The following is a 21549-nucleotide window of genomic DNA, read 5'->3' on the forward strand; positions in this document are numbered from 1 at the left end:
TCGTTCACTTATAAAATATGATTAAAAATAAAAAAGTCATACTGGAAAAATAAATTTATTCTAAATAACCATAAATGTTTAATCTGGATAGTTTTCAAGGCTGTGTGTGATGACGTCACTGACGAGGCAATCCGCGGGCTGAAACAAAACAAAATTTTAATTTTAGTTTTAAAGCATTTTTAATCATTATGATATTTTAATTATAGTTTTTTTTTTAATGTCAGAGCAAGCAAAGGAGCAGGTGGGCCACCTGATGTTAAGTGGTCACCACCGCCCATAAACACTTGTAACACAAGGAGTGTTACAGGTGCTTTGCCGGCCTTTTATGGACAAATAAGCTCTTTTCTTGAAGGCCCCAATGTCGTAGTTGTTCGGGAACACGAAGTTGCGGGTGAAGCGGACAGTGGTGGAGCGCCAACCATCCAGATGGTGCGGATGGAACTGGTTTTTACGGCGTGTGGCCCGGTTAAGTTAATGTCAAATTTAACAATAACAGTAACAGTGACAGCGAAATGGGCTGCACTAGCGTATTTTTTAGCGTTAGTTATTAAAGTCTGAAGTCAAATGTTTTTGACATTTATTTAACGTTAACGGAAGCTTTAACCGATGAAACACGAGCGGTTATAGTTAGTGTTCAAATTATGACGTCATGTATACGTCGTGTGACGTCAGACAGACAGACAGACAGACAGACAGACCTCAGAGCAGATGCCGACAAGCGCGTCGGCACACCCGTAGAACTCCTCCTTGAGCGAGATGACGATGGTCTGCAGCGAGCCCTTCTTGCTGCGGATGAAAGCGGCCACTTTGCCGATGTTCGTGTTGTCGAGGGCTGCGTCGATCTCGTCGAGAAGGAAGAAAGGTGCTGGTTGGTAGCTGGGAATACACAAAATACATAAATTTTCGTTAAATATCTACTTATATGTATATACGCACAATATATAGCAAAGTTCCCAATGCAAACCCCTGCGGCACACCGACCGACTTTTTTGTTAATAAATAATTTGGAATGTGCGATATTCATTATTAAATAATCACAAACAACAAAATTACCATTTTCATACACAACAAATAGCAGCGACCCCAGCACAGACCCTTGCGGGACACCAACCATTTATTTATTAATTTATTATAAAGAAATTTCAATTAATTACCTGTGTATAGCAAACAACAGCGCTAACGCAGCGACAGTTTTCTCTCCCCCGGACAAATTGGACATCGGCTGGAATCGCTTCCCGGGCGCTACACAGTTGTAGTTAATTCCGTCTAAATATGGTTCCTCCGGGTTTTCCGGCCCGAGGAACGCTTGCGCAGATTGGTTCATTGCTAATGCCTGTTGGAAATCATTTGAAGTATGTTGAAATTGGGAGAGAATTATGACAAATATTAAATTATATTGGGTGTAGAAAGGGAATTAATGAACCACGGTTTGACAGGATAGGTAAAGTAAAAAAAGTATGTTGTTAAGACATTTTTTTGGGAAATTGAAACAACAAGTATATCAAGTATTTTTTTTTATTGAATTAGATATAAGAATTAATCTAATTCAATAAAAAAAAAATCTCCACCCATGAATATTTTAAATTAATTATATAGTATGTTTTATTGTATGTTTAGACAATTTTAGGAAATGGGAACACAAGTATATCAAATAACATTTTTGTTCAACAAAATATCAGAATTAGTGAAACAATGAGCAGGCTAGAAAAGGTAAGTTAAATGAAGTTGTTTAGATATTTTTGAAAAATTTAGTGTAACATTTTTTCGTTACGCGTGACATTTTTCCGTTACGCGCCATCTTTTTCTTATCCCTACCACGCGTGATTCGACGTATTTCTGTAAAGTTGCATATAGTAAATTATTTTTTGAAAAATAAGGTCATTAAGAAGTTTCACTTCTGACGTATGTACACTAACACTAGTACACGCACACATTTTTTATTACAACAGTATTTTACCTTGTATATAGCGTCGATCTCATTGGCTACATGTTCGAAGCACGTCATGAATTTGTCGTGACGTTCCTTTTTCACCTGAAAATTACAATATTTAAGACAAATCCCTCAACACTATAATAATATTGAGATGAATTTATTGTCCGAATTAAATAACCAAATCCAATTATAACGTTTCCAATAATTTTACCATCCTAATTAAATTTTTCTAATGTTAATTACCTTCTCAAAAGCAAGTTTAGCTTTGTGCGCTCTTTTGCGCGCTGCGACGAACGCTTCGTTGGTCGCGTTCACTTTTTCACGCACTTCATTTAGTTTTTGCATTGCCTGGAATTAAATGCACAAAAATTAAAATAGATGAAAAAAAGTACATTTATAAATATGTATAATGAATGAGTGAATGACTCAGTAAGCAGATGCTTGAGTTAGTGTTTATGTGTGTGATTAGACGACTGCACGAATAAAAAAGATGAGGTGACTAATTCCTATGTAACAATCTAGCGGCTAACCCACTATGTTCTTCAGTTCTAGACCTCATTTTCTACTGTGTTCTGTATTTTTGAGTGAATGACTGATGAGTGAGTGACTGAGTGAACGATTGTTGAGCGAGTGAGTGACTTGGTGACTGAGTAAATGATTGGTAAATGAGTGAGTTAGTAATTGTGAGTAACCTACCCGCATATTCGGCGCCTGTATCTTATCAACGGTGTTCTGCAGCGAATTAATGCCCTTCTGCAGCTTGTCCGCTTTGCGCTTGATCTCATCGGCTTCCTCTAGTTCTTTCAGCGCTTCAGAGAGCATGCTGTAGTCTACGCGGATCCTAGATAGAATTAAATATTATATAGACAAGTAAACACATTAAATATACATGGAAAAAGTAGTAGTAGTAGTAGTTCTGTGTTCCCCGACGAGTACAATATGGGGGTCTTCAAGCGTAGAGTGAACAGGTACCTTCTAGGGAAGCGCGCTCCATCTTAGACCGCATCTCAGCTTAACATCAGGCGAGATTGTGGTCAAGCGCTTCCCTATTACCAATAAATAAAAAAAAAAGTTACTCAAAAAATAGTCAATATTATATATTCTAAAACTGAAGAGTTTCTTTGTATGTTTTGTATATTTGTTTGTTTGAACGCGCTAATCTCAGAAACTACTGGTCCGATTTGAAAAATTATTTCGGTGTTAGATAGCCCATTTATCGAGGAAGGCTCTGAAGAGTTTCTTTGTATGTTTTGTATATTTGTTTGTTTGAACGCGCTAATCTCAGAAACTACTGGTCCGATTTGAAAAATTATTTCGGTGTTAGATAGCCCATTTATCGAGGAAGGCTATAGGCTATATATATCATCACGCTAAGATCAACAGGAGCGGAGCAATGCGGGTTAAACCGCGGGGAACAGCTAGTGTAAAAATATTTGGTTGAAATCCGGCTCGAAGGACCACAAGGAGTTCAGACAAAAAAAAACTTGTATGATAAGTTGTGAAATTCAGATAAAACAAAGCCCTAAAAAATATATGGAACACTATTTAAAAAAAATATATAGCCGAAATAATATTGAACAAATGGGCTCGAAGGACCAATACTTTCACGAGACCCTAGCTTAATAGATTACATATTATAATAAATTAAACCACGTATAAAATATCTTATTTAGCCACATACCGATTGGTGCGTTGCGAGGACGACATAGAAGAAGGCTCGGATTCGTCCGTCGTGTCATGTAGACTGCCCTCCATTAGGGGTACTATTATATCATCGATCTATGAAGAAATGCTTTTCATAAGATTTGTAAAAAACACAAAAAGTTTGGTTTATTTACTAATTCTTTAGTTACATAATAAAATAAATGCAAAAGTGTTTGTTTGTCTGCTGTCTTTCACGATGTCACGAAGTATTTTATTTTTATTTGATCTCTTTGAATCATGCCAAAGAAGCTTCACTTCTGACACGTGTGCTTGACTCATACGCGTGTTTACATGACTGTTTACAAACACTTTCCACAATTTTACGTGAATAAAAAACTATTGAGTAAAAGATTCATTATTAAGTTGAAATGATTTTTTTGAGTTTGAGTGTAAATTTGAGTTTGAGTTGTACCTTGCACTGTCGCAGTATGTTGTGTCGGTCGGATCTGCGCGTCTCGATGCGTGCCTCGATGGCCGCGATCTGTTTCTGAACACTTGCTATGTCCTTCTGTATATTCGCTAGGTCTTTGCGAGCCTGCGGGCGGGAGAATTGATGTTAAAGTGAGAATTACTGTGTAATACACTTTTTTGGAAATTTTATAATAAGTGAATGTATACAATATATACACTTAGGGACACTGTAAGTATGTATACTATACATAAAATAGCGTATACAAATTACCATAAAAAACTAACCAATAATTTACCAAAACCAGAATAAAAGAAGAAGGGAATGCCGGAGAGTCCTGTGTTTCGAAAAGTACGAATTAGTGTAGCTAGTTCTTATCGTAGTGCACTGTTTTTGTGCAAATTATAGCACATATTTCCTGTCGGGTAATAATAATGAAATTAGCTATTGTCGGCTAATAATATTGAAATTAGGTATTTTGGCCAAGATTTTCACTTCGTCTTGTTTGTTGCACTCGTATCAGCACGGCACAACTTGCACCTGCACGGCACAGCTTGCACCCGCACGGCACAGCTTCCACCCGCACGGAACAGCTTGCACCCGCACGGCACAGCTTGCACCCGCACGGAACAGCTTGCACCCGCACGGCACAGCTACCAGCCGCACGGCACAACTTGCACCCGCACAGCACAGCTCGCACCCGCACGGCACAGCTTGTACCCGCACGGAACAGCTTGCACCCGCACGGCACAGCTTGTACCCGCACGGAACAGCTTGCACCCGCACGGCACAGCTTGTACCCGCACGGCACAGCTTGCACCCGCACGGAACAGCTTGCACCCGCACGGCACAGCTACCAGCCGCACGGCACAACTTGCACCCGCACAGCACAGCTCGCACCCGCACGGCACAGCTTGTACCCGCACGGAACAGCTTGCACCCGCACGGCACAGCTTGTACCCGCACGGAACAGCTTGCACCCGCACGGCACAGCTTGCACCCGCACGGAACAGCTTGCACCCGCACGGCACAGCTTGCACCTGTACGGCACAGCTACCAGCCGCACGGCACAGCTTGCACCCGCACGGCACAGCTTGCACCCGCACGGAACAGCTTGCACCCGCACGGCACAGCTTGCACCCGCACTGCACAGCTCGAACCCGAACGGCACAGCTTGTACCCGCACGGCACAGCTTGCACCCGCACGGAACAGCTTGCACCTGCACGGCACAGCTACCAGCCTCACGGCAAAGCTTGCACCCGCACTGCACAGCTCGAACTCGCACGGCACAGCTTGTAGCCGCACGGCACAGCTTGCACCCGCACGGAACAGCTTGCACCCGCACGGAACAGCTTGCACCCGCACGGCACAGCTTGCACCCGCACGGCACAGCTTGCACCCGCACGGCACAGCTTGCACCCGCACTGCACAGCAAGAACCCGCACGGCACAGCTTGTACCCGCACGGCACAGCTTGCACCCGCACGGAACAGCTTGCACCTGCACGGCACAGCTACTAGCCTCACGGCACAGCTTGCACCCGCACTGCACAGCTCAAACTCGCACGGCACAGCTCGCACCCACACTGCACAGCTTGCACCCGCACGGCACAGCTTGCACCCGCACGGCACAGCTTGCACCCACACTGCACAGCTTGTACCCGCAGCTCATACCTGCGTGGCCTGCTCCTCAGCCGCGTCGAGCGCTGCTCGAGCAGCGGTGCGGTCCGCCTTGAGCGCTTCGGCCCGGCGCAGCTCGCGGTCGATGTCCTGCCGCTGCTTGGCCTCCGCCTGCCGGTTGGCCTCCAGCTCGTCCTCGCCGTCCTGCACCGTGCGCTCCCAACGCGTCACGTTCTCTGTCACATACATCACGTCATCAATAAAACAATAAAATAAAGCAATACTTCGAAAATATAGAAATATTGCGAAAGATCCGGCTCGAAGGACCAATCGGACAAGATAACTATTTCGCTGTAACTCGAAAAAATGGTTTCAAAAGGAGCTTTCGAAGGGATCATAACTAGAGAGTAAAATTTCAAGGTCACGTCTTGGCAATACCGTCACGTCATGGAAATACCGTCACAAACGCTCTTTATCATTTCGATTGATAATGATAATCAATCCGGCTCGAAAAACCAAATCCCTATTAAACAAAATAACTCACTCTGACTTCTGAGTGTCCCTTGAGCGTTGAGTTTGAGCGCGGTTGGAAGCGATGCTGTCGATCTGCGCTTCGAACTCCATACGCTTTTTGGCACTTTTTAATTTAGGTTTATTTTTTATTATTACAACGAATCCGGCTCGAAGGACTAAATAATCATCCCTATAATACACATAAATAATGTTTTATAAATATAACTCACTCTGAGTGTCCCTCGAGCGCTCAAACTCAAGGTTGGAAGCGATGCGGTCGATCTGCGCTTCGAACTCCATACGCTTTTTGGCGCGTTCTTGTTGCGCGCGTAATTCGCGCTCTTCATATTGCCTGTAAGGAAATAATATTATGAATAATTTAATTAAAAAAAGGATGTTACGATCTTTATTTAAAAGTGCACTTTATATCTTTAAAAAAATTTGTTTCAAGTATGCTAATGTACCTATGTGCACTATTGCTAGCGATGTTAATGAATTATTATCAGTGCTGTCCTCGTGAGAAACATGTCTCGTATATGTTTTACGATCACAATATAGTCCATTCAGAACACCGGATATGTGCAGATCGAACTAGTGTAAAGTATGGAATGAGTATAGTCAATAGGAGTAACTATTAGTAGAGAACTGGTAGTTTTATAACCTAGCTGCGCTCCGCGGTTTCACCCCCGTGGCTCCACTCCTGTTGGTCTTAGCGTGATGATATATAGCCTATCTTCCTCGATGAATAGGCTATCCAACACCGAAAGAACACACACACACACACACACACATCCTCACAAACTATCGCATTTATAATATTAGTAGGAAGAAGTATATATAGTTACCGTATGTTGGCAACACCAATGTCCCTGCAGAAGGCGCGGAACACCACATCTTCTACGTTATTCATGTTCTCTTTGATTTCTTGTATTTTGGCGTCGCGTGCGCATATAGTGCGCTCTATTTCTTCAATTTGCGGCTGAAAATTAATCATTATGTTTTTTTAATTTGTATTTTTTGGCATTTTTAATAGCACATGTAAAATTAAGGTCATAAAATTTAAAATTTAATGTTAAAGTCACATGTAAGTTTACAAAACTAGACAGTCGTCAAGAAAAAATTTAAATTATCTTTGGACACGTCTTTTATCTTAATATATATAAATCTCGTGTCACAATGTTTGTCTAAACCACAATATAACCGATTATAATAAAATTCGCACACCATGTGCAGTTCGATCCAACTTGAGAGATAGGATAGTTTAAATTTAAAATAGTTTTAGAGAAAGCGGGCGAAGCCGCGGGCGGTAAGCTAGTTAATTATAAAAATTTAATTAAGAGCAAGTCTTACATGAAGTATTGAAGGATCAGCAAAAAATATTATTATCAACGTACAAAGTGAATTTTTTTCAAAAAATTGACTTTGAGTATAGGTAATATGCATACTTAATGGAAGATTTTGCTCAACAGAAATTCCGAAATAGACTATTATCGTAATTATTATTTAAAAAAACATCAAATTATTATAAGTTATCATAGTTTGAGCATAACATGTATACATAGAATTTATTTATTGTAATTTTTGTAATTTGTATAATACTAAGTAATTACTTACGCCGAAATTATCCATCTTGCGTTCCAGATCAGCGAGTTCCGCGTCCAACGCTTTGATTTGCTTCAGCTGAAATCAAATATTTACATTCATATTTCGTGTTTTCCCTCTCGAATTGCTGCTTTGATTTTGATGAATTGAACTACGTTTTGATAAGCTATTTAAAACAGTTAAATTTTGATTTCACAGAAAAAAATATTTTTTATTCCATTCTAGCGATTTAGTCCACAAAAGAGCTAGAAATTGAGTAGCGTGTTTTATTTTTTAATGAAAACATTGTTTGTGATATTTATTGATGTCGTGTATGTTTGTCTATTGATATGTATATCTGTTTGTGTGTTCGTATATCTGTCAAATATACGGACTCACTTAAATATTAATTAAATTGTTGAGTTTAGTATAATTAGTAAATGTTCAAAATCAATCAGAATCAGTAATTACTTCTTACTTCTTAGGCATACTTAAAAATGTTTTGTAAATTCAATTAAGATCAACAATAAAGGCTTTTTATTTTTTATTTTATATCTGTTTATCTGTATATACATACCGTAGCATCCCTATCTGATAGAGCGTATTTTAGCCTCGACTCAAGCCCACGTATCTGCGAGTCAACGGTCGTCAGTTCTGACTCTTTGCGAGATTTCTTCATCGACTCACGGAGTTCTTCTGTAAGTTTCTCCTGTTAAATGATAAAAATATATTAACTGGAGCTTCGTTATAAATATTTTGTTGGGAGATTTTAGCAGAAAAAACAAATTTAGTTGAATATGCATATTAGCTATATGAACAATATATGCATAGTGCGCAATTGCACGAATTCAGATAACAAAATTATTGTTAATATTAGTTACACAATTTAAAAAAAATTGAAGATTCATGTAAAATATTAACTTTCTGTATACAATTTGTGGAGGAAGGAAGGTGGAATTCCTCCATGGAAAAAGGGAGGATCCTCGACCAGTCAACTCGACTGGCCGGCCGTTAAGTTGTGTCGGAAAGTTGTATATATATGCTCTGTAGCGAAAACATTTCGATTGCGCGATTCAGAGCGAAGTGACGCTACACAATTTAAAAACCATTATTTAAAAATTAAAAAAAAACGCAAATGCCGCAAGATTCATACATCAAAAATGAAACTTCGTACCTTTTTAGCCTTCAACTGTGACAGGTGTTTCTCATCCCAGCGCTTGGCTTTTCGCGCCAAATCGAGCGAACCGCCGGAAATGATTCCAGACTTCTGGTAGAAAGTGCCGTCCAACGCCAGCGCCTGCAGATGTAATGGTGATTAGGGAAACTCAAACATTTGTTTATTTTCTGTATTTATTTATTTTCTTTATTTGTTGTTATTTATTTAGCTGTGTGGGAAATAAAACTTTGCCTATTGGTTTTAAAATTGAATAGAATAGAAATAGAAAAAATCTTTATTGAAAAAGTTTAAAACAATACAGTTAAAATTTGGGGAAATTAAAGCCTGTGTTAGTTCGAAACTGTGTTAAAATACTATACTTTAGATATCCCACGAAATCTTAATATATATAAATCTCGTGTCACAATGTTTGTCCTCAATGGACTCCTAAACCACTTAACCGATTATAATAAAATTCGCACACCATGTGCAGTTCGATCCAACTTGAGAGATAGGATAGTTTAAAGGTACCACGGGCGAAGCCGGGGCGGACCGCTAGTAATCTATATAATATATAAAACTTAAAGGTGACTGATATAGTGATCTATCAACGCACAGCCCAAACCACTGGACGTATCAGGCTGAAATTTGGCATGCAGGTAGATGTCATAACGTAGGCGTCCCCTAAGAAAGGATTTCCCGAAATTCTTGCGGGAACGTGGAAAAACGGGGATGCACGTACAAAGTCGTGGGCGGAAGCTAGTATTATATAAAGAGACTTTATAAACGCAAGTGTTAAACCTAGCCATAGGTTGCCTGGCAGAGATCGCTTGAAAGCGAAAAGGCCGCCTATTTAACATGTTGTATCTTATACGTTTTTCTCTTTTCTGTTTTGCTGTATGTGTGTGTTAAATAAAGAAATTTGTATTGAATCCGACTGATCAGTTGGCTTGGTTGGTAGTGGTCCTGCCTTCCAAGCCAGAGGTCGTGGGTTCGATTCCCACCCGGTGCAAATATTTGCGTGATGAACATAGATGTTTGCTCTGTGTCTGGGTGTTAATTATCTATATAGGTATTTATTTAAAATTATATAATGTCTATCAGCCATCTGGTTTCCATAACACAAGCGAAAGCTTAGTATGGAGCAGATCTTGCCGTGTGTGAAATTTTCCTGAAATTGTTTGTGTACTCCATCGAGATAATATTACTACGTATGGAGGAGCCACTACGAACAAAATCTGTGCGCCATTTTTTTGCTCTAAGTTTTAAAAATTATTATCTAGTTAGGTACTTACCGATAAAAGTTATTCCTTTGCACTTTTCCGTATTCTTTGTATTATTTGTGCAATATCGTAACACACACGTAGGCATATTTGATGCGTTTCACTTTAAAACAAATAAAAAATGAGCGTGCAGTTACGCCATATGGCGTATGTTGAGCGGAACATAAGTGATGTAGGCGGTGTCGTCTCCATATGTATATCTCAATGGTTTACTCACATCATATCGGCTGTTCTTGTTCCTATCAAGATCATACGCGACACGTGAAGCGTCCTCCGGCGTCTCGCACACGAGCGCGTTGTTTGTCACAAACAGCACCGCACGATGAATGGCCGCAGGTTCGAATCGGAGCACGTCGAATAGGAGTTTGACATTTTTCGGCTCTTTTATGTCGCTGTAAAATGATAATGTCGTTAATGTAGGTTAGAAATAATGGTGGACCTAATATGGAACCTTGTGGGACACCCGTTTGAATTATTCGCACCCGGTCAGTTTTCGCCTATCTAATGAAACTTATAATATTTAGTTATTTAATTAAAAGGTAATCAGATCTTGTACAGTATTCTAGACCCAAAAATATTTGGATTTTCCTGATAAAGCTTTATATTCGACACACTCGAAAGCTTAAGACAAATTAACAATTACATTTTGTTATCATTCCTAAGCACAACATCCATATTTTTTTTTCAACCCTTTATTATAGTGCAATCATTCAATAACGTTTTCATTATTTATCTCTATTTTTAAACCTTTTATATCATTTCAGTTCTATTTTAATTGCATTTGTTACGTGAATTCTACTTTTTTTATGTTCTATCTCGTATACAATCTTTCATTCTTAATTTAATTGCATTTGTTTCATTATCTATATAACATTATCTTTTTGTCTTCTACTTCGTAATAAATCTTCCTCCCTTTCCAACACCAAACTCACCGCAACCTCTCCCTCAACGGCTTCGCCTGTATATAATCCAGGGGCAGGAACGTCTCCGGCTCCAGCATCCTCTCCTTCAGCACCTGGATACATCTCCTGGCCGTCTTCTCCGTGTCCACCACGATGGCCTCCATATACTTCCCGAGGACCTTCGTGATCGCCACGTTGTATCGCTTGTGGGTCGGCTGGCACATGTTTATCATGCGGTCGTACTGCGGAAATAAAGGTTTTTAATTATTATGGAATCATGTCATTTGTTATCATATTTTTGGAAATATTTTTATAAGTATTAAAAAAAATTGTCATTTTAACTCAATTTCTTCAGTATTTGTTGTCAATGTCTTCAGCAATGCTTTTTCTTTAGTTCTTTCTTTCAGATGCTACAATTTTTTTTTTCATTAGTTAGTTTCAAAATATCTGTGTTGTTCTGACAAGGATACAAAAGTAGCAGTGTCCATGTTTTAATTATCTATATTATAAGTATTTATTTAAAATTATATTGTATGTATGTTTATCAGCCATCTGGTTTCCATAACACAAGCGAAAGCTTAGTACAGGATCAGATATTGTATGTATGTTTATCAGCCATCTGGTTTCCATAACACAAGCGAAAGCTTAGTATGGGATCAGATCGTGCCGTGTGTGAAAATTGTCCTGAAATATTTATTTATTAAAACTTTTACAGATATTTTAAATCTGGTTCGACCCCTGTGTGGTGTACACTACACACTCACCACACCGGGTATCTCCCGCTTGAAGCTCTCCACGATCTCCTGTTTCTTCCTCCGTCTCGCCTCCTCGTGTTTGTCGACGCGAGCATCGCCGAGCTGAGAGGCGACCTCTTCTAGTGCTGCTTGGAGAGCTGCTGCTTTACCGCGACACGAACCTACGTCCGCCTGGACAACGCAATATTTAGGTATTTATAACAAAAACAAGTGATAACTGCGTTAAAAACAACCGACTTCAAACTTGCACTTGCAAAATTTACAAATACCTACAGACAAAAATGCTCATAAAATAAAAACTACTGGGCCTATCCGAATAAAATTTTTATGGGACCAATTCGACACCATCCCGCATCGAACAAAAAAAGAATCACGTAAATTGGTTCAGAAACCTCGGAGTAATCGGTGTACATACATAAAAAAAACATACCGGCCGAATTGATAACCTCCTCCTTTTTTTGAAGTCGGTTAACAAAGCCTATGATCCGAGCACACGTGTCAGAAGTGTCACTTCTTTGGCAAGATTCAAATATACCAAAATACTCCATGACGTGATAGTATTGCCATGACGCGACCTTGAAATTTTAATCTCAACGCGCCTAAAGAAGTTTCGCATCCAAATGCACCTGTGGCGTAGTGACACAGTGTAAATATGTGTCATAACACTAGCGGACACAAAAAAAAAGACGGGTTGCACTCCGGGAGTGCCGGCAGAAGTGAAAACTTGATTATTAACGTTCAGCATGTTTGATATTTTGGAATGGTATCCGTCTTACGCATGGAATATAAGGGCTAAAAAAAATCCGTCTTACGCTTTTTCGATCAGACCACGTGTCGCGTGACGCGAGTTTAAGATTTTATACCCAACGCCGCTAAAGAAGTTTTCACTTCAAAAAACTAGTGCTGTTGTAAGAAGGAAACTATTTTATTGTCTGCAAGACAAAACATATAGACACCTGTCCACCACTACCTACCACACCTATCCACTTAAGGGACAGAGACACAATATAAAGAAAATTATGTCATAACACTGCGGGAGACATCAAAAATTTAGCTGTTGTAAGCAGCAAACTGATTATTTATTTATTTATTTATTTTTAAGGTCAGCCAACAGTTATTTACATCAATGCAAACATACAGAAAAAAAGATTACAAAATAACTTACATAAATGTAATAACTATTTATAGGCTAACACCACATGCGAAATAAAACGGTTACATGCAACACAATACAACATTATTATTTCAAAATGATTATTATTTTGATTTTAGGACCATGAAAAAAAGTTAAAGTAAAACACATGGTAAATATAAACGAACCTGCAGCTCATTTCGCAGCCTCCTCTGCTCCTCGAGCGCTTGCTCCGAGCTCTTGATGTGCTCATTTAGTTTCTCCACTCGTTTCATGGCCTCGTTGCGCTCATGGCCCTGTTTATTTTAGACAATAGTTTTGACAATTTTATTTGAAGTTTTAGCGTCGATCCTACTTCAAATTATTTCTTATCAAATGGATGTTAGTTGTAATTTATTTTAAAATATTGAATGAAATAAATCCTCCTGCGCATTTAAGTTATAAATGTTAAAGTTTGCGGCAGTGGATGAATCGATGTTTTCACAATTAAAAGATTAAAAGATGATTTAAAACATTTGTCTTGAAAAGCACATGTTCAATCTTTATTTATTTATTTATTCTTTATTGTACATTGGGTTTTATCTTATTTTATAAATATCTTATTTACAAAAAAAATTACAAATGACGGCCTTATGGCTCTAAACCATCTCTGCCAGGCAACATTTCTTTGTAAAGTTTAAAGGCATATAAATTGTAGTTTTGGCCATACCTTCTGGCGATGCTTATTCTCAAACTCTCCTTTCCTCCGCAGCTCGTTATCAAGCCGATCCTGATCAGCCTTCTGCTCTCGGTTCACGGAATCCAACTCCTGTAGATATCTAGCCGCTTGGCGGGACGCCTCCATTTTCAGTTCTTCGTATTCGCGGATCTGGACAAAAAAATAAATAAAAAATCTTTATACATCTACAATTACTTAATTAATAAAAAGCAAGATTGGGAATTTTAGTGACCGTCTTGATTTAGCTTTTAAGACAAATGCTAACATTTAATATTTATAACACGCTTTGTAGAGTGGCTTACACGTGTAACACGCGTTGTAGTGGCTAACACGTATAACACGCTTTACAGAGTGGCTTACACGTATAACACGCTTTGTAGAGTGGCTAGCACGTATAACACGCTTTGTAGAGTGGCTTACACGTGTAACACGCGTTGTAGAGTGGCTAACACGTATAACACGCTTTACAGAGTGGCAAACACATATAACACGCTTTGTAGAGTGGCTCACACGTATAACACGCTTTACAGAGTGGCTAACACGTTTTGTAGAGTGGCTAACACGTATAACACGCTTTGTAGAGTGGTTAACGCGTATAACACGCTTTGAAGAGTGGCTAACACGTATAACACGCTTTACAGAGTGGCTAACACGTTTTGTAGAGTGGCTAACACGTATAACACGCTTTGTAGAGTGGTTAACGCGTATAACACGCTTTGAAGAGTGGCTAACACGTATAACACGCTTTACAGAGTGGCTAACACGTATAACACGCTTTACAGAGTGGCTAACACGTTTTGTAGAGTGGCTAACACGTATAACACGCTTTGTAGAGTGGTTAACGCGTATAACACGCTTTGAAGAGTGGCTAACACGTATAACACGCTTTACAGAGCGACTTACACGTATAACACGCTTTACAGAGTGGCTAACACGTTTTGTAGAGTGGCTAACACGTATAACACGCTTTGTAGAGTGGTTAACGCGTATAACACGCTTTGAAGAGTGGCTAACACGTATAACACGCTTTACAGAGTGGCTAACACGTATAACACGCTTTACAGAGCGACTTACACGTATAACACGCTTTACAGAGTGGCTTACATGTGTAACACGTTTTACAGAGCGACTAAAACGTGTAACACGCTTTACACAATGGAAAATACAAACATCTTACACGTGACAAACATACATTCATTAGGAGACTATAATTATATACCTGCGCTTCTTCCAAATGCACGTCAGCCCTAGTAGCGCTGGTGCCGAGCTGCGTCTGCTCCCAGGTCGCTTTCTGTTCTTCTATCTCGCGTAATTCACCCTCCAGTTTACTGAAATATGTTTTAATAGTAGGAATTAGTGTTGATAGCGATTTTTTTCTATTTTATAAATTTATAATCTGTATGTATGTTTCTCTTTACCGTATATCAGCCTGATGAGCCTCATGCGCTTTCCTCGCTTGTTCGAGTGTCTTCACCGCACTCTCTAGCTTCTTCTGCGTGTGCGACACTCTTTCTTTTGCCTTTATGAATGTTGGACGCTTTTTAGATACTTCTGCTTCCTGTAAATAACATTTAATAGTTAAATTAAGTTTGATTTTACGAGAGATTATACATTACAAGACCATCCACACGTCTGCCGAACAACGTGACAATCAACAAACACATAGGGACAGCACTATACGAAGAAAAGAGATGTACTTATTTCCTACTCGCTTCTCTGTATAGCGCCGTCCCTATGGGCGGCCGTACACGGACCGCTCGAGCAGTTAACGGCTGAGCGACGTACACGGACGGCTCGAGCGGTCGGCGTCAACTGCTCGAGCCGTCGGTTGTTGACCGCTCGAGCCGTCGCTACCAACCGCTCGAGCGGTTGATTTTTATGACTAGTCAAGTCATTGATTTTCAGGGGGATAGGGAGCCGTCGACGGCTCTAGCGCAGTCAACGGCTCGAGCAGTCAGTGTATGCCTCACGGCCGCTCGCAAGCCGTCAACGGCACGGTGGAATTTCGTCATGCAGTTGACGGCTTGAAGCGGTCGCGACTGCTCGGACAGTCATGTGTACGGCAGTGAATGAATGCCTATAGTTCACCGCGCGGTCGCGGCTTCAAGCGGTCGGTCTCAACTGCTTGAAGCGGTCCGTGTACGGCCGCCCTATGAGTTCGTTGTTTGTCACGTTGTTCGGCAGACGTGTGGATGGCCTATTAGAAATTAAAGATTTTTAACGGATTTTAAACACGTTTTATTCATTATATTTATGTTGAAGATTGACGCATTTTACTTCTTTTTTAATGTTTTGACATTTAGCACACATTACAGCAATTACAAGCCAACTTTTTCGATTAAACAACGTTCAATTCTTAGTCACGTTTTAAGTTTTAAGTAAATCTAAATACTTATTTCATATTTTTCTTACATTAATTATCTATTTACAAAAATATAAGTTTTTCTAACCAATATCTACTTACCCGGCATAGTAGGTTATTAAATATTTTCTTTGTCAATATAAAACATGCATTCCTATCTTTAAAAAGTAATTATTTAAACAAAAACACATACCACTTCCCGTATATCCTGTTCAATCTTGGCCAGATCTCGCTGCGCAGTGCCTGTTGCCTTCTTCTTATCTTTCAAAGCTTCTTCTGCCTTCTGCCGCTTCTTCTCTATCTTGGTGAGTTCCGTCTGCTTGTACTGGAGGTCCTCCTCGCAGGACTGGATCTCTTTCTCATTGTGGTAGAGATGGAAGAGTTGGAGCTCGATTTTTTGTTGTTGCTGGAGGGAATTTTAAAGTTAATTTGGCTGTTTTAAGTTTAGTCACATGGTTATCAAGCTTTAGCAAAGGAAATAATATAAATTTATATTTATAAAGCATTTGAATGCACATAAAACCAAAAATATCAAATTCAAAGGGAATAGTATTGATAACTTGGTAATAATTAAATGGAGAAAATTAACCAAAAAGGTATCATATTATTTTCAATTGTTTCATCTATAGTTGAATCACATCTATACATCACATCTGTACATCTTTTTTATGCACAAAAGAGAAGACCACATATTACAAAAATTTGACCACATATTATTAAAAATTATAATGCTATATATAATATAAGGAAATACAGAAAGAAAGCATTTAGATACAATTTTGATCATACATAAATAATCGACTAATTTCAGTCATTTAAAAACAATGTATCTACTATCAGATCGCACCAATACCTCAAGCTTGCAGCAATTTTTTTACATATTATACAATAATTTCGTCATACCAATTCCTCCTTAAGCCTCGTATACTTTTCCGCTTCCTCTTTCTCAAACTTAGCCTCTTTCCGTTCAGCGGCCACTCCCTTTTTCTTCTGATACGAGAACTGGGCTTCTTCGTCTGCGCGATTAACTTCCGCGCGACATAACTCGTATTGCTCTTTTAGTACTCCAGAACTGTAGGGTATAAGTGAATAATAAGTATTAAAAAAATTTGATTGATTTTGTGAATGGTAGGGAACGTCTAATGATAATCAAATACGAAAATTATTGTTCTATGTATGAAAGTTACAAAAAAATATTAAATCATGCTTAAATATGACCAACTAGCGGTCCGCCCCGGCTTCGCCCGTACATATTTATGTTTTCTCTACATAAGAACCATCCTCGTACTTCAAGGAATATAATAAAAAAATAATTATAAATTGGTCCACCCGTTCACGCGTGATGCCGGCCGTGACAACGCGAAACGGGTTTCATTTTTATATAATATATAGGTACTAATCATGTAAATACTACCGAATTTATTTCACAATCACGCTGGCAAGGCACCTGTAAACCACCACTGTTACAAGTGTTTATGGACGGTTGTGACCACTTAATATTAGGTCTTAAAAACTGCTTTTTTTGTCAAAATGGGCCATTCTCAGCCAAAAAAAGTTCAGTCTCAGTTTTTAAGATGGATTGAAACACAGAACACTAACTATGACATTTTTATAATTTACTAGCTTACCGCCCGCGGCTTCACCCAGTTTCTCTAAAACGATTTAAGATTTAAACTATCCTATCTCTCAAGTTAGATCGAACTGCAATGGTGTGCGAATTTTATTATAATCGGTTAAGTGATTTAGGAGTCCATTGAGGACAAACATTGTGACACGAGATTTATATATATTAAGATTTTAACTCCAGAAACTGTCATGTTATCAATTATCATTGAATTATCATTCCTTCAGAATCTACGATCATGTCACTCACCCACTAATCTCCTCGAACAAAGCGGTCCTCTCTTTAGGATTCTTCATAGCGATGCTCTCCACAGCCCCTTGGAACACCAGGAAGTTCTTTGCCTTGACGTTGATGCCCAGTTTCTCCAACTCAGCCAGGTATTGACTTATAGTTACTGACTGAAATGATAAACATATATAATGCAGACATGTATTTATTTCAAAAATGTTGTTAAGAGAACTTATTTATAGTAGTTCTTCTTTCTTATAGATCTTTATAAGCAGTATAAGTTATATTATAAGTATTATATTCAGTTACTAGCGGTCCGCCCCGGCTTCGCCCGTAGTACAAATTTCGCAATAAAAAGTAGCCTATGTTCTTTCTCAGGGTCTAAAGATTGTCTGTGCCAAATTTCATCAAAATCAGTCCCGTAGTTTATGAGTCTATTCATTACAATCAAACAAACAAACAAAGTTTTCCTCTTTATAATATTAGTATAGATAAGTAACCAGCAAGTATTTATCACAAAAGCAAAATAATTTAATGAATTTAAATTTTCCTGATACAGGCCTAAAAAATTCTGTGGTATTTTTATGACTTTAATATGAATAGAATAACTGCAACAACAAACCTGTCCATCAATTTTGTGATCTGAAGACTGTCCAATAACAGACCTCTGGAACTGTTTCTCAGTCATATCTTCCAGCACAAATGTTGCTGTTACGGAGGCACTAAAATAATAAAATGTTTTAGATATATTAATTTACTAGATTTTCGACCGCATCTTCGCCCGCGTTTTCAAAGAAAAACTCGCATAGTTCCCGTTCCCGTGGGATTTCCGGGATAAAACCTATCCTATGTGTTAATCCAAGTTACCCTCTATATGTGTGCTCAATTTCATTGTTATCGGTTCAATTGTATTTGCGTGAAAGAGTAACAAACACACACACATCCTCACCAACTTTCGCATTTATAATATTAGTAGAAAGGATAATATTCTATGAATTTTTAATTAAAGTAGTAATGAAATTGAATGCTTGCCATACAATAAAAACAAATCTGAGGTACCTATTCTTATATTAAACTATAGATTTATTTATATCATCATCATCATCATCATCATCATCATCATTAGCTACTTATATTGTGAAGAAATTGTCTCAAAAATTTAATCCTATGGTTGACAATACATTTTTTACCCAAAAAAGAAAAGCTGTGAGATTTAATTATGAAAATTTCTATTTCATTGACATCTCTTGTAACTCATACATTTTTAAAGCCAAAATAACTAATTTATAACATTAAGGATATTATGCTTACCTTCTGGACACAGGTTTGTTGATAGAAGCTCCATGGATGAGATCGCTAAGTCGTTTCACACGCAGCAGAGATGTCTTTTCACCCATCACAAAACTAACAGCATCCATGAAGTTTGATTTTCCTAAAAGTTGATATGAAAGGTTAATCACTACATAGTATAAAACAAAGTCACTTTCTCTGTCCCTATGTCCCTTTGTATGCTTAAATCTTTAAAACTACACAACGGATTTTGATGTGGTTTTTTTTAATAGATATAGTGATTCAAGAGAAAGGTTTTAGTATATAATTTATTAGGTTTAAATAAATGCGAAGCCGCGGGCGGTAAGCTACTTTTATATATAAGTGAAAGTGGGTAATTGTCACAACTCACAATAATGTAATAGAAGCGTTTTTACAAAAGTCAAAATGTGCACATTCACCAATACCTCTATGTTCGGACATCACAAGCATTTCATTGCTTCTGTTTATAATATTGCAAATATCATACTCAAGTCAGTTGTAATAAAAATATAAAAAGCATTAGATTGGCTATTATATTGGTCTATACAAGGCAGTCATCAAAACTGACATGAAAGTATATTTTATAGATAAACCCTTCTTTATATTAAATACGTGAAATTTAGCATCTTTTAAGAATTTTTATAGAAGTTTAAGTAACATATTTTCCAAATGTTACAATGACCTATGTTGTTGTTTTTTTTTTTTTTTTTGTAAGGTGTTTCTCAATGTTAGCCAGAAGGGCTTTTACATTTTAATGCGGACGCGGCGGTGAACTGAAGGTTCACCCTGGTAGCGACATGCACAAGGGCGTCCCCCCTTGACGGGGATCTCGAACCTCGGCTTGGGCTGTCGCTTGAGTGGAGGAGACCAGAAGGGCCCTAATCGGACGGGGACCTATGTTGTATTCATTAGTGAAATACCTATTTAAATGATTTAATTGTTATCAATACAGTTTGATAAACTTATAAATGTCGTTATTACATACTCTAAAAGAAAATTACCTGATCCATTGGGACCTACAACAGCAGTAAAAGACTTCAGAGGTCCAATCTGATGATGTCCACTGTAGGACTTGAAGTTTTCCATATCTATATACTTTAAAAACGCCGGCATCTTTACTCCTTTTAAGAATATCGCTATAATTCAAACTAAACACTACTTTTAATTCAAATTCGCGTTATACATGACGCTCGTACAATAACAAATTCATGGACAATTCCGAAAAATAATGGCGCAAAAGGGAATGTGTAAACCAAGTGTAAACAGTAAAGTCAACTGTCAAGTTGTTAACGTCAAATGAGCTTTTTAAAGTGGATCTTTCAAACTTTCAATGGCTTTAAATACAAGGCGTTTTGGTTAGTAGTTTTTTAATTTTGATATTTACAGAAGAAAACTATGAATATATAAGTTATATAGTTTCTGGAGGCATCGAGTGAACATTTTGTTATAAATACTAACAACTCTAATGGAGTCATTTTAATAGGCAACATATTTTGACGTCTATTAGATCTAGATCAAATAAATTACCTTCATACGAGGTGACCTACCAAAAATAATCGATTAAAGTGAATAATTAATCGATATGAGCTTGAAATATATTAAGTGAATTTTAAAAATCATCAAGCAAATATGTATCCCATTAATATATTTATTTCGCAAATTTAATAAGTACTATGATAATATTAAAGTGTAACCGTGTAATATAAAGTTAGGTACCTAACTAAAATAATAATGAATAGAATTATTCTGTTTTATTATTAGCACAACGTGGTTTATAATGGTTTATTAGTTAAATAAGTATCAAATCTTAAAATAAAGTTTGGAAAATCCAAAATGCACGCCTCATGGCGATTATACATTGCAAAAAAAATAGAAAAGGAATAATAATTTTAAAAAAACTTTCGAACCTTTCGAATCTTTCGCGCCTGGCGCCATTGTCCATCAAGAAAATATGAGAAAAGCACAAAACAAAGCAGAATGGAAAAAAAGGTACCCTACTACCTACCCTACGTTCGCAAGTATTGTTACATAAATAGTTTAGATATACCACAGAAAGATAATATATTATACACAATCGATATGTAGGTAAGTGACTTTTAGTTAATTAAACTTCGTTGAATTAGACCGTTATCTTCGAAAGGAAGGAGGAAAGGAATTATAAGTATTGAGGTAATAAAGAAGCGATTAAAAACAAAAAAATCAATTCGATTTGTTAAGTTTTCACCAATAATTATCGTGACCACGCCGGTTTACATACTTACGAAGAGGCACAAATGACAAAATGTTTATTTAAACATTATTGCTGTGTTATTGCCCTGA

General features: G+C 37.9%; 1 protein-coding gene across 1 annotated transcript; it reads right to left on the reverse strand.

Moving 5' to 3' along the window:
- Positions 1-41: 41 nt before the first annotated feature.
- Positions 42-20488, reverse strand: LOC123696505 (structural maintenance of chromosomes protein 1A). Its single transcript, XM_045642708.1, has 27 exons — positions 20232-20488; positions 19231-19351; positions 18542-18641; positions 17941-18089; positions 16971-17139; positions 16261-16473; positions 15124-15263; positions 14925-15033; positions 13697-13855; positions 13176-13283; positions 11865-12026; positions 11131-11342; positions 10416-10590; positions 8934-9056; positions 8337-8468; positions 7793-7858; positions 7024-7157; positions 6409-6530; positions 5720-5901; positions 4050-4172; positions 3615-3712; positions 2630-2774; positions 2177-2281; positions 1958-2032; positions 1155-1333; positions 699-876; positions 42-138 (listed from the first exon to the last, which is right to left on the reverse strand). The coding sequence occupies exons 1-27, from the start codon at positions 20341-20343 to the stop codon at positions 79-81; spliced, it is 3651 nt and encodes a 1216-aa protein (XP_045498664.1). The 5' UTR covers positions 20344-20488; the 3' UTR covers positions 42-78.
- Positions 20489-21549: the final 1061 nt, after the last annotated feature.

This window comes from Colias croceus, chromosome 12 (genome assembly GCF_905220415.1).
Source record: "Colias croceus chromosome 12, ilColCroc2.1".
Taxonomy (NCBI): domain Eukaryota; kingdom Metazoa; phylum Arthropoda; class Insecta; order Lepidoptera; family Pieridae; genus Colias; species Colias croceus.